At 39.1% G+C, this 12,730-nt stretch overlaps 1 protein-coding gene across 1 annotated transcript; it reads right to left on the reverse strand.

Moving 5' to 3' along the window:
- Window positions 1–219: 219 nt before the first annotated feature.
- tent5d (terminal nucleotidyltransferase 5D) lies at window positions 220–8,850 on the reverse strand. Its single transcript, XM_017473513.3, has 2 exons — window positions 8,684–8,850; window positions 220–5,607 (listed from the first exon to the last, which is right to left on the reverse strand). The coding sequence occupies exon 2, from the start codon at window positions 5,594–5,596 to the stop codon at window positions 2,435–2,437; it is 3,162 nt and encodes a 1,053-aa protein (XP_017329002.1). The 5' UTR covers window positions 5,597–5,607; window positions 8,684–8,850; the 3' UTR covers window positions 220–2,434.
- Window positions 8,851–12,730: the final 3,880 nt, after the last annotated feature.

Here is a 12,730-nt window from a genome sequence, read left to right on the forward strand (position 1 = left end):
TTTATTTGAAAAGAATACCGAATATGTCGTCTTTAGCCTATATAAATATATAACATATACATATTAATATAAACATGAACATGTGGTGTTTATGCGTTAGAAAGCCTTTCGTTCGAATCGTGAGGTGTTCACACTGATGTAGTTGTGACAGGATGCTGAGAAGAAAAACAGATGTAGGTAAAAGGGACCTACAGATTTTATTCATATATATATTTATTAAAGGTACATTAACCAACCATAATAAAGTACTACAGAACTGACATCAATACAATCAGCACTAGAGAAGGGCAAGAAGGAAATATAAACCAGAAATAATGAAGGGATGCAGTTTAATATGCATCCTGGAGAACCGTTCTCCTACCTCTCTCTCTATGTTTACCTTTCTCTACATTTGGTCTGTCCTTTTTTTTTGTCCTTCTTTTGCTTTTGTTTCTCTTTTTCTTAGGTCACGTACAAACTGACCTTCTTTTAGGCACTTAAGTTTTTTTTTTTCCGACAAAACCCATCTTTGGTCACATAAACTGCTCTTTAGGGTTCCCATGGTGTTCTGTGGTTATAAGTCTTGCTTGGGAAAACAGTTAAAGTTCATTTAAACCTATCTCTAAGCACAGTGTTACTAAAGATTTTGGCAGTAAGGCCAGAATTTAGAAAGTACACAAAAACATCAGGGCAAGACAGCGTAAGGGACTTCAAGTCAACATACAGTAAGGTGTAATACTTCACAAGTTTGAATCTAGGACCTCACCCAAAAATAAATAAATAAATAAATACATAAAGGGAAATCCACAAGTTGTGAACAGTGATACGAGTTTATATTAATCCGTTAAAAGATCTACTTATATTTTGCATATAATCTATATATAGCTGTTACTTGTATTTACGTGTTTATGCGGTCGGCACAAACTCTTTGTACTCTGTATGCTGTTATACGTTTTTTTTTTCTTGGAAAAATAGATGTGTTTTTGTTACTAACATGTAAAAAAATTCCTGATAAGTAGATATTTTCACACATGCATCCATACGAGGAACCCGTCGTTTCCCCCATGCCTTCGGCTGCTTGAGACTGTTGCTTCCTTTGAGGCTGAATATGCATCGTATGGTCAATAAAATCCAACCAACGTATTCGTCAGTCCATAAAGTTGGCTTTGCGCATCACAGATGCTCAAAAAACACACACATACATGCATCACTAAGACATTTCTCTCTCTTCGTCAGTACATCATTAGATTTCACGACAACTCAAGACCTCATATGGTGAAATCTGGCAGTAACATTATTATAGTGACGACATTTCACTGTCCCCGTAGTTTTTGACATCAATCCGAAAACATAATTTACACATTCTGGACATACACAACCCAATGACAACACAGCCAATGACAATAAAAGGCTGAAGAGATACAGACATTTAACTTTCAGACTAAATTTCACACCGGTTTACATCTGCAATCAATCATGCAGCTGGTAGGAATCAGCGTCGAACTGAACCGTGAGTCATGGACTACTTTGAGTTGTTTCTAAAAACGTATGGAATAAATTGAATACACCCTTCATAAATCCCTCTTGAACACATCATTGTACTGTATAGAATCTCCGCAGACTCACTGGAAGATCAAAGCCTCGCCGTTCTAAAACCCTACATTTCTGCACGTAATCTAACTGGTCGTTGACAGGAAACGGTTCGTAACGTAGACTGGAGTTTCTTACATGAATTTTCTGAGGAATTTCCAATCGAATTGGCCATTGGACACATATAACTCGATCGAACAGTTTGACTGCTTCAGAATGACCACTTTAGTGCAGCTTAATTCAATTCTTGTTTTTCTTTTTCAAAACTGTTTTCGTGTTTAAGTCTAGCAAGTGCTAGATGCTAAAAATGTTCCTTATAGTATCTTGACCAGCTTAGCGAATGAAGCCTGCCATTTTATAGGCTTTACACACAACAAAAGGAAAATACGCCAGGTCATTAGCATTCATTCCTTGTAACATAAAAGACTTTCTCACCCTCAGCACTGTGTTTCTAAAACCCACCTTTCAATGTGTCAGACACATGTATTACTGGTATTTAGAGGCTTTGCTTTATCACCTTTATTACTAATGTTTTCATGTATTATTTTCCTCTGATCATCAACTGTACTGATTCCAGCAGGATGTGATTTTGAATCCATGGATACATGTGTCTCCATAAAATTGCACTGTTAGCCCAATGGTCCAAACCATTGTCACTTCTTGATTTACAGTCAGAACACGTTGTTTGTTTGTTTGTTTTTAAATTATTTTTAGTTTAAATAAATTGAAAGCAATCAAAATATGGTTTTATTCAATTAAGTGCTAGGACTTTCTCTCATGCTGAGGATTTTATTTGTGGTGGCCATTTTAGGTTGCAGGAGGTTATATTTCTGCACAGCTTCCCATGTATACATCATGCCCACTGCTAAACCAGCCCAGTTTGCATGTGTATATGTAGAGGATATGGATGATATATAATTGGGGACTGGCCATTGGCAATGTAGTAGTTGCTGAAGTTGTGGTCAGCCATATATGGAGCAGGCTGGTAAAAGCAGGTGACGTTGTTGGTGTTGGGAATGATGTTCTGCTCTCCCAGGACTTTGAGAGCCAGGATGGTAATCATATTGAGTGTTTGTCGACGCTCGTGGCCCATCAGGCACACAGTGCTCTCATTGACCACCCGTCGTAGTGTCATTAAGTAGTCGTACTTGCTTTTCTCCTCTCCAATGAAGTGGTTTCGTAGATAGGACTCAATCTTCCTTTGTTGCTCATTAACATCTGGAAAGTCAATAAAGAACCGCGAACACATATAACGCTCTAGAGTTTTAATTTCGGTCTCGCTGGCAGGTTTGAAATCTCTAACCAGTAGGTTGCTGTACTTGAGCAGGCCACCACCCCGGATCTCCTCTGGATTGCGTGTTGCGATTAGCCTGTAACGCAGGTGGTCCATGGCTTGCTCAAAATCTCCATACATGCTTTCTGCCACTACTGTGACAGAAGGAATCTCTCTGGAAGAAGGCAGGGGTGATTTTGTGGCTATCGAGTCAGGTATATTTGAATCCTCTGCAGTCTCTACAGGGGTCACTAACTCTAGATGAATGTAAGGTTCTAGAACCCCAGCCTGCGATATGGAAGAATGTACAGGCTGTGTTGAGTCTACAGAAGGTTCCACAATCTGCGATAATACTTCTGGTGGTTCTGGAGTTTGAATTGACGATGCAGAAGACTTTGATCCCTCTGAAGAACATGTGGAAGGTTCCAAAACGTTTGATGGCCAGACAGAATACACACCATCTTTAGACACTGATATTGGAGCTTCTAGAAGACATGATGATATTTCAGGTGATTTGGAAAAGTCTTTTTCTAACACCAAGGAATCTTGAGCCTGTTGGGGTATCAGTATGGGTGGTTCTAGAAGGTGTGATGTTAAAATCGAAGACTCCAGAGTCGGTGTGCCAGGTACATTAGGTTCCTGAGGCAGTAGACATGATATGGAGGGTTCAGGAACTGGTGATGAAATAACAGGAACCCCAGAGCCCTGGTCAGTGATTTCTACCTCTCCTGAATCAAAAGTAAGATCTGTAGACAGAGGTGTCCCTAACTTGGAGGAAGCATCTACTGTATGCATAACAGTTATTTGGAACTCTGAATATTCTTGAGCGCATTCATCCGTTTGGGTATCCTCTTTGTATAAAGGCTTTGGACAGACAGATAAGCTATCTTCTACCTCTACTATAGGCTGACAATTGATCTGAATAATTGGCCTCACTGGTTGAGAGCATGTTTTTGTCAGAATCTCAGGAAGAGGTTGAATGCTCATGTTTTGGTCCTTTTGGCCAGAACCGGGCTTGGGGCTTGGGACAGAATGATTAGTAGTTTCACCAGTCTCTGGTTCTGAAGTCTCTAAAAGTGCTTGAACATTTTTTTCTGGGGATGAAGGTATGGAAAGCATCTCCTCTGAGTGTGTACAATTCTCCTGGGGTGAAACACTAAAGGCTGTTGTGGATATATCTAATATTCTAATCACTGAGTCATTGTCATATGAAGAACTGGACATTGACTCCGAGCAGTTAGTGGTATGCTCTGCTAATTCTAGTTGGGTATGTGTTGATTCTTTTGGGTCACTTACGTTGAGTGGATGGCTGACAAGTTGAGAAGATTGAACTGTCGAGTCTTTTAAGACTAATTTGCTTGCTAAGTGTGGCACACATGGGACCTTCCTAGACATTTTCCTGGGGGGTTTTGGTGAGGAATGCTTAAGAACAACCATTTGTGAACTCCGACTAGTTTTCTTAGGCGGAGGTGCTAAAGAGGACTCATTGTTTGAGTCCACTGGGGTGTTTTCTGTAAGAAGGGTGATGGGAGGAAGCTGGAATGTAGATTGTCCGATGTTTTTTTCTGCAGTTTGCATCGGCTCACCTACTGTGTTTGTACGCTCCTTTTTAGATACAGATTTAACACTGTCTGAATATGCAGTTAATATGGTTTCACTCTCTTTAAACCCCTCTGCATGGACACATGCTTGAGAATCTGACAGCTCTGTGTCACACTGTATGCTTTTATTTTCCTCAATGACCACCCGTTCGATTTCTAGCTGCGAGTTAACGTCTCGTCTCGACTGTATCAAGAGATTTTGATGAAGCTCCTCTGGTTTATTCATATGCACTGATCTTGTTTCAGACAGTTCTGATACGTCTTCCATATCTTCAGTCATTGTTAGAGATTCATTCATCTCCTCATTTTTTTCCTCCTGGATCGTTTCAACAGTTGTTTCTTCTCTGGAAGATTCGTACTGGGCTTCCATCATAACTCTTTCGTTGTGGCACACATCATGCAAAGCGTTCATGTCCTTAGTTTCACCTAACATGTTAATATCTGTTTCATTGCAGCTCTCTGTACCAGCAGAGGTGATCTGCTTATGTAATATACCTGACTTCGAGTCAGTGCTCTGAATCACTGAAGCCTCCTGTTCTTTCTCCTTGAGTTGTGCAGCCTCCCGTCTCTCAGCCTCAAGGTAGGACTCCAACATAGTGTCCAAGATGATCTGAAAGGAATCGACGCTGAATTCAAACTGCCGACGCAGAGAGCTGACAAACTTGAGTTCCACATTCTTACCACTGTTGTTGGAGAGTGAGATGAGGCTCCATCGGTCATACTCGGTAAAGACTTTGACCATTTTCTGTACGTAAGCCTCCTTCATAGTAAGAGCTGTGATTTTGTCCTTGTTAACTCCTTGTGGCAAAAAGTCCAGGAGGCACCCCAGAACTACTTCTTTTATGATCTGAAAGTCTTCCTGTTTAGGAAGCTCCACACCAAAGATAATGTCTAAGTCTTTATAACTAGTGCCATTCTCCTTGACTAGGACATGACTTGCGGTGGAGCCATTGAGACGGACGTCCCTCACCTTGATATTCTTAGAAACCAGTCTATCTCTGACGACATGAATGATGTCCTTGGGCTTAATCTTCAAGGTGGGAAAGTTGCCCCTGCCATGAATGGGAATGACCTCTGTGAGAACCTGATCTAGAGTCTCCACTTGCTCCTGTGTTAGATTATGGAACCGCCGGTCATCCTTCAGTTCCATCATATTCTGCAGGACTGGGGGAAAAGAAAGAAATAGAAATAGAAAACAATAGAGTTAAATTGAGATTATTACAACGTGCAATAAGTTATTGTTAAGAGTCTCTCTCTCTCTCTCTCTCTCTCTCTCTCTCTTTCTCTCTCTCTCTTGTAATTGGTTGGTTGACGATGACTCAAAACAGCAAACTGAATTGTTGTAAACATTTACATCTGGAATAGTCATTTTTAAACAACAAAGCTAACTATAGATTGTCCAGGCTCTCCCTCTACATGCTGCTAATTTATGTCATTTCTTTGGTATTTGCCTAAATTACTTTTGCCTTCTATGTGTGGGAAAGAACATATACACCTCTTTGTCGCAAGCTATCTCCAAAAGATGAGTCATTCTCCGAGGTAAAGGACAGTATAAAATTTTTTTTTTTTTTTTTTTTTGCAGCCTTTTGGGTGGGGAATCTTCACTGTGTTTAGTTAAAAGAAGAGAGATTTGTAAATTATGAATGGAAGTTACTACATGTTGGAAAAATGGAAAAAAAATAAAATAAAATAAACTTGAAACATTGGCTCATTCAGTCTAAGCCAGACAGTGACTATTGATTTTCTCTCTACCAGAACTAACAGGGTTAATCCGAGTGACTCACTGCCATGTATTAATCATCTGAGTGCCATTAATTTAAAAATGTATAATTATGAATAGCAAAATGTGGAAGAGGATGAAAAACATGCACACGCACATGCATCCAACCGTTTGTGTGTGTGTGTGTGTGTGTGTCTGTGCCTGTGTGTGTCAACGTGTGGCAAACTGAACAAAACATGCTATGCCTCAAAAAACAATAAGTAATAAGTAATATATAATGAAAAAGCAGCATGTTAGTGTCCCTAAGTCAATATGTGGGGACAAAGGATAATAGATTAAATACTTTATCAGAGATTGTTCTAATTAGATGACGACTCATTGTATGTAAATAAATAAGCAGACTGAAGGTACATCACTTGAATTTGTAACCGCTATAACAGTTCTGTCACAGTAAGGCAAGCTTTTATAGAGGAAGCCCCAGTTTCCACAACTTTTCATGAGGATAATTGAAATGTCAACCTATTATTTATTTTATTTTATTTTATTTTGTCAGGATGCACCAATGAGGATAATAAGAAATGTGACTGATTTATATGAACTTTTATTTGATTTCTTTCTTTCTTTATATATATATATATATATATATATATATATATATATATATATATATATATATATATATATATATATATATAAAATACATTTATAAAACAATAAAGTTTTTTTTTTTTTTAAAAAGGGGGAAACTAAAGGGTTTTTCAACTCTTAAAGGTTGTAGTAGTATGTGTTTCCTATTAGAAATCCCCCAACTGGAATCCGTTAAAGAAACTTAAAAACTTTTTTCCAAGAGCCCAGAAGCCATAAATAAACACATCTTCATTAAAATCACCTTCTATCTAATGAGACCCAATCACCACGAAAAAAAAAACCCAATCTGCATATTCTTATTTCTTTAGGAGAAATCATTTGTTTTCAGCTACATTGTAATGCTTAAAAAAATGTGAATTAGTCATTAAATTCAGACTCCTTCCTAACTGTAAATAAGAGTGCATGCTTGCCCACGTTGCCTGGCGCATACAGTGGGGTCGGCTTGATTTCCAGCTTCCTTCAACTGATTTCACAAGACACTCTGCTCCATCGCGCAATAATGAAGTCAATCTGGTGACCACAAGACATGAAGAAGAGAGATGAAGTATGGGGATGATGTGGGGGAGGGGGCGTGACGTAAGCAGGTCCCACAGTCGTGATGGAGCTTTATGGGTCCCATAGTCTGATCACCAACTTTACACATGACACCACCAGTCTCTTTCCATCTTACCCATTCCTGCGATATGCTCTAAACAACCGTGGCGATTCTGCGCCGTGTTATTGGAATATGAAATGACATAATAATAGCTAGTGGTAGCGTTTGTTTTCCTTCTACACCCCTCGACTCCCCGCCCCTCTCCTCCCGCAAACAAGCCAGGGTGAGTCATAGCTGAGGAGGGGAGGAAAAAAAAAAAAAAAAAAAAAAGAAAGAAAGAAACTGCACCCAGATGCGCTTTTGTGCCCGACTTCATTTTCTCCTCATTTGCAAAAGCAAATAGGAAATTGTTTTGAACAGATCCTTTACTCTCTATTACTTTGGCTTAAGAAGCGATTCGTGTTGGTTTCTGTGACACCAAGTTATGAGTGTTTTTTTTTTTTTTTTTTTAACCATTTATCTTGCCATTGTAAATTCCTCAGTAAATACTGCTGACCCACTGGCTCCATTCAAAACTTCCTCCACTTTCCGCAAAGCATTAAGAAAAAAATAAATAATAATAATAATAATAATAATAATAATAATAATAATAATAATAATAATAAAGCCATCTGGGTGTTCTTTTTTTTAATGTCGTGTCCAAGCTGGGCTTGGAGGACTTTATATGATAAGCATTATAACCATCATTAATATATTTAGTGCTGTTGTTATTGTTGTTGTTATTGTTGTTTGCTTTTAACACACTCTTTCTACTACCTGCAATTGGCTCCTATAGGTGGTGCACAATTGCAAAAGCAAACCAAAGTCTAAAATCCATCATGCACCACTGTTGCTTGGAGCTAGTTTAACATTATTCCCCTCCCTTCTTTTTTTTTTATTATTTTTTTATTTACATGATGCATATACAGACATGACTACTTTACTTGGCCGTACATATCTTTAAAACTTCGGCACGTGAACGTATAGCCTACGTCACGACCATAAACAAACACCAATCGATTTCATTTGGAATGCTTATGATAGCCTATTTCACTCGAACCACTGTTATATATATATATATATATATATATATATATATATATATATATATATATATATATATATATATATATATATATATATATATATATGATTATTATTGTTATAAGAAACCATAATCTTTATATATACAGGTATATATATATATATATATATATATATATATATATATATATATATATATATATATATATATATATATAAACTCAGGCTGCGAGCATGGGGATTCCTCAACTCACCTGAGTTAACAGTATGGATAATGAAACCTTAAACTCGCGCGCGTATGAGATGAATTCCGGGGCGTAAGATCCAGCAGTTTTTGGAGGGTCTTGTGTCGTCAGGGTCGGTTCGGTTCGGTTCGGGCGTATTTCCGCAGACAAGAGATAAAGGAAGATGCTGCTGCTGCTGCTGCGTGGTCGCTGTCCAGCCTGCGCTGCTCCTGAACCGAAACTCTTAAATATCTCGCGCTTTTTCTCCCTCCGCGCCCGAAAGCGGAAAGCAGTTACCATGGCAACCTGGCGTCACGCTCTTAAGGTGGTCCACGTAGTGCAATCGCGCGGCGGTGCAGCATATCAAAAGCGCGATGCGCGAGCGTTAACAGGTTGTCGCGCGAGAGGATGCGCGCGTCTAGGCGGCGTGTATGATCTGCGTGCTGTGCGTTTGTCACGCGAGAGGCGACTCAGCCAGGCTGATCCTGCAGAAACGACTTTTCTAGGCTACAGGGTTTAGTAAGAAGCCACCGCAGCATTTCCTAAAGCCAGTCAAGTCGAAAAGTTGCGAAACGCGCGCCATTAAAAAAAAAAATAAATAAATAAATAAATAAATAAAATGAAAACTAGAAGAAAGCATTGTATTGTTGCACGGTATGGTATTGTGTTTGAGAAAGATGACACTATGAGTATATTGACGCGGAAAAGTGGCATGCAGTAGACATGCATATCCTATACCTGAGCAAATCCTAAACTTCCTTCACACATTCATTCACAATCGAGATAATATAGTCGATTATTTAAAATGTAGGCCTAGTTTTTTTTTTTTTTTTTTTTAAATACATCTGAAGTACTTATTTCCGAATCAATCAGATGAATCAATCATGTAACCGACCTACTCATGTAACTCAGGATTTCTCTTATAGACACGAAATAATGAATGACGCGTATTGTTTACTTCCACGTGGCTGACATTTTCCATTCAATACGGACGTTCAGTAATGTCAGCTCTGTTGTCTTTCTGAATACAATGTGCACATGGCGGATTCATTCATAGCCTTATATCTCTTGTGGTTGAGCTTATGGCTTCACAATAAGCGAAATAGGTTTTGTCGGTGTGGAGGATGCTGTGCACACGTTCATACACGCCGCAATGCCGTGGCAGTGCTGAATATTGTATCAGGCAATCAGTGACTCATCCTCTCTCTCTCTCTCTCTCTCTCTCTCTCTCTCTCGTGATGTAGGGACACACAAACCCAATCATCAATCAACCCGCCCCCGCCCGCGTGCCCACGTCAACCGACGGCTCTCCGCAGCGCCAGTCCAGACTAAACTTGTCATGCTCACTGCTCCCGGCTCGCTCGCTCTCTCTCTCTCTCTCTCTCTCTCTCTCTCTCTCTCTCTCTCTCTCTCCCTTTCTCTCTCTCTCTCTCTCTCTCTCTCTCTCTCTCTCTCTCTCTCTCTCTCTCTCTCTCTCTCTCTCTCTCTCTTTTCCATACTCCTACTCAGATTCGTGCATTTATTATTTTATTTTTTTGGGACGTTTCTTATCAGCTGCATCATGGACAATAACAGCCCACGCTTAAGATTACCCGTGTCACATGTCTGATTAGTGAAAGCAGCCCGTTTCAGTCTGGGTAATTATTATAGGATGGCCTTTAATCATTCTACATCAAAACCTTAACATTATTTATGCCACATAACACCGTAATTGGTGGTCTGAAGATTCCTTTCTCGACAAACATGCTCTTATTGCCTATAAGCTTATATATATATATATATATATATATATATATATATATATATATATATATATATATATATATATATATATATATATATAATTTGCCTAACTATTTATGGGTGAATTAAAATAGCCTAGATGTCATTTAAGAACAAAGGGAAATATTTGAAATGTTTTAGTTGTTTAAATTGTTCTGGGGGAGTAAAAAAAAACAAAAAACATCCTGATGTAGCCATTGCGCACTGTGAATGCTAAGAGCAAAATTGCCAGGTGTATGAAAGGTCAATTTACTCGTTTCCAAAAATAAAAGCGACGTCACTAGACTTGTACGGCCATGGACAGGGAACAGAGTGTGTTAAAAATAATGTCAGCATGCCATCCCGATTGCCCGTGACGTCAAAGGAGCACGCCTTCGAAGGCGTGACCGCGAAGGCTGCGCGTCGCCAGGGACGTCACAGTGTATCCGGAAGTAGCGGTCCATGCCTTGTTGTCAGGGAGCATCAAAGCACGAAGAAACCGCCGCGCATCTTCAAAGCAGTTAACCTTATCCCCTCCACTGACACACGAGACTTGCTCGTTAAAGGCTGTTGGAAATATCTGAAGATTCAAACATGTCATGTAGCCTATGGGAAGTATCCTTCAGAGCATCTTGAGTTATTTACTTGTCGTCACTGATGGTATTGATGTTTATTGGAAGTAGGGTCTCGAGCTGAAGGAGGTTACCTAACGCAAGCTACAGAAGATCAGCGGATATAGTTAGATCACTTTTGAACCTTTAGCTATGATGGGAATTCTGCAATGACATGGCAACCCTTGTGAAATAGATCCTTACACATACGCCCATGATTCCCTGGAATAATTAAATGAATTGTTGCAGTGTAACATTAAACTGAAACTGCCTACATTTCCCTTGCACCCAGGGTCTATATATATATATATATATATATATATATATATATATATATATATATATATATATATATATATATATATAGCCTAAATTACATTATATATGGACTTGAAACCAATAGAAAACCTGTCGGTGAACTGAAGAGGAGAGTCCACCAGTGTGGGCCTCGAAATGTGAAGGATCTGGAGAGATTCTGTATGGAGGAACAGTCTTAGATCCCTCACCATGTATTCTCCAACCTCATCAGGCATTATAGGAGAAGACTCAGAGCTGTTATCTCTGCAAATGGAGGTAGCACAAAGTATTCACTAAAAGGGTGGCATTTTAACAAATGTATATTGTTTGATAAACATGTGTTGTGTTTGCAATTGTTTGCTATCCATGAGAGCAGAGTATTTATGTGAATTTTTTTTTATTTTTTATTTTTTTTATAAACAAACGGTTAAACAATAAAGACATTTTTTCAAAGCCTTCTTTGCTCATATTTACCAAGAGTACCAATATTAGTGAAGGGGTAGATGTAAGCTACTCTTTTCCATTTCCAAAATTACCCCAAGGACTGTGGGATATTAAAATGCAATCTGTGTTAATTTTTTTTTTTTTTTTTTGCCATACTGTATGTTTTTAGCACCTTATTATATCTATCATTTCCAGTGGGTAGGTTTTAAGGTACACCAAACTTGCAGATTCATTCACTCTATCAGTTTGTAAATACAGAAGTATTGTAGTCCATCTGTTTCTAAACAGAATTTGTCAGCTACTGTATATCTCCTAGTCTACTCTCCCCATCATTAGAAACCGTAGGACCGCTGATGAAAAGATATTATTCGGACTGTTTTCAGTTTCACAGTGAAACCGACATGCTAGTAATATGGTAGTGTGTTTGTTGCACTGTTGCTCGCTTTTCTACACACTTCAGAGTCACTGCTGAGTTAAGAATAGTCAGCCAACCAAAAATATCCAACCAACAATAGTCTCAGGATCAGAAACTAACACCAGTGGTACGCTAGAGGAGAGGTAGCACAAATTGTGTATGGACAAATACAAGCGATAGTCTCTAACTGTACACCTACGCGGTTTATCAACAAGATTCACTATACAGCCAAAAGTACGTGGAACATGAACATCACACCCATATGTGGGTCTTCACTAAACTTCACTAAACTGAATGCCTGTGTATGCTGTAGCATTAAGATTCCACTTCACTGGGGGCCCAGCCTAAGCATGTTCCAGCATGCTTTGTGCACAAAACGAGGTCCATGAAGACATAGTTTGCTAAGGCTGATGTAGAAGAACTCGAGTGGCCTACAGAGAGCCCTGACCTGAGCCCCACTGAACAACATTGTAATGAATTGGAACGCCAGACTGAGCACCAGGCCTTCTCGCCCGACGTCAGTGCCCGACCTCACTAACGCTCTTGTGT

Source organism: Ictalurus punctatus, chromosome 8, assembly GCF_001660625.3.
Source record: "Ictalurus punctatus breed USDA103 chromosome 8, Coco_2.0, whole genome shotgun sequence".
NCBI lineage: Eukaryota > Metazoa > Chordata > Actinopteri > Siluriformes > Ictaluridae > Ictalurus > Ictalurus punctatus.